This window comes from Lampris incognitus, chromosome 9 (assembly GCF_029633865.1).
Source record: "Lampris incognitus isolate fLamInc1 chromosome 9, fLamInc1.hap2, whole genome shotgun sequence".
NCBI lineage: Eukaryota > Metazoa > Chordata > Actinopteri > Lampriformes > Lampridae > Lampris > Lampris incognitus.
In genome coordinates, this window is record NC_079219.1 from 57,251,057 (window position 1) to 57,255,346 (window position 4,290).

Here is a 4,290-nt window from a genome sequence, read left to right on the forward strand (position 1 = left end):
TTGGGAGGGGGGGAGGGGGGGGAGACACGTTAGGGAGCCGGGGAACAATACCGGATTTATTCCACGTGTTCGTTCTGTGATTTGTGAAACGCAAAAATCCGACAAATACGCGTTTAAAAAGACAAATCCGTCGAAGAAAGACCGGGGCCTTCCTGTCGCCCGTCAATCAGGCCACGTACGCAGTCGTATTGGCCGCTGATTGGAGGAAAAGAGCCTCGCCCACCGCCTCGCCCGGCCAATCGGAGCGCGGAAATCCCGAAAAGCCTGATTACAAATACGGAAACGCGGTGGTTGCGGAACGTCACCGAGTTGTTTTTCTCTGCCAATGTCCGACTTCGTCCCGGTGTTTGTGGTTAAAGTCTGTAACCCGGCTGGTTGAGCGTCTCATGTGAAGCGGGTTTCTTGTGTTCTATGGATTTGCTGCAGCTGCTGTCATGGGCGTGCATCGTGTTTACAGTCGGGATGTTCTCGACAGGACTGTAAGTTGAGCCGCTAATGAGTTGGTCCGCCTTTTCTGCCCCAGCCGCGTCGCCACGGTGACGGCACACAACGCTGTGATAATGTGACGTCTAATGGAGGACAACGCAGTTTGTCTGTCGTTTGTGTTTTTTTGATTCGCCGCGTCCTTGTCCCCCCCCCCCCCCCGCTGTCCTCGCTTGTCAAGAAATGCGTGTGACGCGTGAGACGCGTCACGCTTGGCGCTTATGGCGTCCATTAGCTGCGCCGTTCCCTGATTTACTGTTTGTGTATGTGCGTCTCTCTCTCTCTCTCTCTGTGTGTGTGTGCGTGCGTGTGATTGGAAAATGTGCGTGTGTGTCCATCAGGACGGACCTGAAGAAGATGCAAGCAGCCAAAAATGCTGACAACGTTCAGTTTCTCCCCTTCCTCACCACCTGCCTCAAGTTAGTGTGGCCGTGTTTGTGTACAACCAGCTCTCCTCTCTTCTCTCCTCTCCTCTTCTCTTCTCTCCTCCTTTCTCTTCACTCCTGTCCTCTCTCTTCTCTTCTCTTCACTCCTGTCCTCTCTCTTCTCTTCTCTTCACTCCTGTCCTCTCTCTTCTCTTCTCTCTTCTCCTCTTCTCTCCTCCTTTCTCTTCTCTTCTCTTCACTCCTGTCCTCTATCTTCTCTCCTCTCCTCTCCTCTCCTCCTTTCTCTTCTATTCACTCCTCTCTCTTCTCTTCACTCTTCTCTCCTCTCCTCTCTCTTCTCTCCTCTCCCAGCTTTTGATACTCTGGGCAGCTCCTCTAATGCTTGTCTTGTGTCCATAGTAACTTGGGCTGGTTGTATTATGGGATTCTGAAGCGAAATGGTACAGTGGTTCTGGTCAACGTCATCGGAGCTGTTCTTCAGACCGTCTACATCATCTCATACTGCCACTACACCAAAGAGAAGGTTAGCATGCTCCTCAGCCTGCAGCTGCTGCAATTAACCTGCAGATAGCACAAAGCTTGTAGCTCTGCGTCTTACAGGCTTTTGGAGAGATGGTAGATAAGGACGCATGCATGAGACCCAAATGTCATGATCTCCCCATTTTTCCCGTGTTTTCTTTCAGAGGCGTGTGATTTCCCAGTGCCTAGCAGCAGGAGTGGTGCTAGCTTGTGGCTGGCTCTACTTCGGTGTGCTTCTTCCTCAGGGAGACTCTCAGCTCGGCCAGCTCGGCCTCACATGCAGTGTGGTCACTGTCAGCATGTACTTCTCCCCACTCACTGACCTGGTATGCAACACGCTGCAGACAACTACAACATCTAGACAATGGTTTGGCAGACAGATGTACTTGTTCTCACTTGTGGAAGTGGTTTGGAACAGACGTTACGGCAAGCTGAACATCCGGATAATGACAATACACTTGTCCTGACAAACTATACATATAACACTTTTTGACTATCGGAACATTGCCAGCGGCACAGATAAGGGCAGTGATTGATTTGCCCTGATGTGCCACCCCAGATAATGGTAGTTTTCCAGCTTGTCTGCATAATTAACATTTCGAACTCTAGGTCATAAAAAGCCTAGGCATTAATAAGTAATCTAACAATTAGTCTAACACTATGCCTACCGCTATTTCCAGTATACTGAAAATGGTGCAAAGAGTGCATTGATGAATACCTGTCTGTCTTTAGCGCTCTTCTCTCTCTCTTTCATCATGAGTCTGCAGCTACCTTCCTGTTTGTCTCCTCCTTTCCCTCCTCCTCTCTGTCTGCCTGACTCCTCATAATGACCCCCCAGTCGGTTTCCTGCCTTTCTTTCCTTCATCTGTGTTTTCCTGTTGTTCTCTATCTCTGTGTGTCTGTGTCTCATCCCCCTTGGTTACAACGTGATGTCCCACAACAGTTTGTACACAACATGTTGGCACTTCACAGCAGACACGTGTGTGTGTGTGTGTGTGTGTGTAAATTATGCCAAATGAGCAAACCCAAAGCAGCCACTACTGACTCTACTGACTGACTTTACTCATACATTCACTTTGCACTTCTTCTGCTTGTCCATGGTTTTCTTCTCCATCTTTCTTTCTTATTTTTGTTGTCATTCATCCTTTTTTTTTCTTCCAGGTAGGGATGGTGCGAAGTGGTAATTTGGAGCGCCTGTCCTTCCCTCTGACCGTGGCTACCTTCCTCACGTCGTCCTCCTGGGCGCTTTACGGCCTTGAGCTGAAGGACTACTACATCATGGTGAGGAACGCGCACGCGTTTTAGTGTGCAACTTGTTTGTGCGTGCAGTATTTGCAAGCGTATGTTCAAAACAATATGCGGTCTCTTTAAATATAATATCTCCATTCAAATGAAGATTCTTTTTCTGTATTCTCCTTTTCTTTCCCTCTGTATGTGTGTCCGCGTTGGTCCCAGGTCCCAAACACACCTGGAATCCTCACCAGCCTCGTCAGATTCTATCTGTTCTGGAGATTTGCATCTGTCAATCAAAGCTCGCCGTCCTACCAGCTTATCGAATTATGAGTGGAGGGTGGAGGTTCTCGCCATTCGAGGAAAGGGAGCAGGATGGATGGTCTGTCGGCTTCATGATGGTCAGCATTGTTGTTCATCCATCATTTTTCTGTTTTTATTTTAGCATCCTGTGAGACAGTTGTGCGGCGAGACGCAAACTCCCGTCAGGCAAAGCCCCCCTCAGGACAGGGATAATGAGTTATGTCTGTTTACAGCAGTCAGTCATTCCATTTGGGGTATTCCATGAAAAAGGGACTATGCACACTGATAACTGTAGAAATGGAGATGGAGTAATTTTTTTAAGTGTTTTTCGTGAGATCGGTGGTTTGTATGGTCACGATACTTCCTACAACCACATTTATAATTGTCGTTAATAATGAAATTATTCAACATGTCAAGAGGTACAGGAAAATAACCAGAAAACCTTTTACAGTCCTCTGGATAATTTGCCTCTTGGAACCCCCCCGCCCCACCCCAGATATCCACAGGACACAATCAGAGTCCTGTGGATTCAGAACTTTAGTTCCCTCTCCACATTGTTATAGTGCCTTCTGTCCTTTTTTTTTTTTTTTTTTTTGTGTTTCTATGATTTTCGACGTTGAAGTTCATGGCAAATACTGTCCATCATCCACCCCGCTAACTGCACGGGGAGGGGGTAGCTTTTCACAAAAAGGCGAACTAACATGATCCGTCCGCTTCTCTCGGCCAAAGACTCGGCGACGATGTGACTTGCAGGCTGCTACTACCGTATGGCAGGTTTCTGCCCAGGAACCCGCTTCAAGTGCCTATGGAAATACTGTTGGTTGTTTCTGTGTTTCATATCACGCAAAAAGTGTACAAAAGCAGGCACATCCAAACGATAAATACGAGGTGCTGGGCGGACGAACACAGGAAAGATGGAGTCCGCAGACTAGATAATGCTCCCAGGAACGTTTAATGGTATGCCACCAAATGACATTTTGGGTGTTTAAGAGGAAGAAGAAGAAGAGCTGAAACGCCACTTGGTGGTTTACCATTAATCAGGACTCGGGGACAATTTATTGTCGTTTCTTTTGTGTACACGAAGAAACGAAAATCCGTTTCCCCCCCAGCCCACAGCATTGTGACAAACGAGACAAAAACGCACATCTAAAATTCCCAAAAACGACCCCACCAAAAACATACAAAAACAGAGAGAACAAAGCAACAAAAAAACACAAACGGCGAACAACGCAGTCCACTCAGGGCAACACAGTCCAAGAATTCCACTGTCCAACAGAACGAACGCCAGCCAGGATGACTGTCAAAACCGCCGGTCTGCACAGGCTAGCAGTTAGCTTAGCCTGCCCCGCTTCCGCGTCCTGTCACACTG

At 47.9% G+C, this 4,290-nt stretch overlaps 1 protein-coding gene across 1 annotated transcript; it reads left to right on the plus strand.

Moving 5' to 3' along the window:
• The first annotated feature begins 306 nt into the window (after nucleotides 1-306).
• Nucleotides 307-3,392, plus strand: slc50a1 (solute carrier family 50 member 1). Its single transcript, XM_056286525.1, has 6 exons — nucleotides 307-479; nucleotides 825-902; nucleotides 1,269-1,392; nucleotides 1,553-1,714; nucleotides 2,550-2,669; nucleotides 2,844-3,392. Exons 1-6 carry the CDS (start codon nucleotides 412-414, stop codon nucleotides 2,949-2,951), a joined length of 660 nt encoding a protein of 219 aa, XP_056142500.1. The 5' UTR covers nucleotides 307-411; the 3' UTR covers nucleotides 2,952-3,392.
• The last annotated feature ends 898 nt before the right edge of the window (nucleotides 3,393-4,290 follow it).

Excerpts from the sequence above, each read along its gene's own strand:
- slc50a1 (XM_056286525.1), top strand. The coding sequence starts at position 412 with ATGGATTTGCTGCAGCTGCTGTCATGGGCGTGCATCGTGTTTACAGTC. Across the intron at positions 1,393-1,552 it reads GCCACTACACCAAAGAGAAG|AGGCGTGTGATTTCCCAGTG; the intron begins GTTAGCATGCTC and ends GTTTTCTTTCAG. Across the intron at positions 2,670-2,843 it reads TGAAGGACTACTACATCATG|GTCCCAAACACACCTGGAAT; the intron begins GTGAGGAACGCG and ends CGTTGGTCCCAG.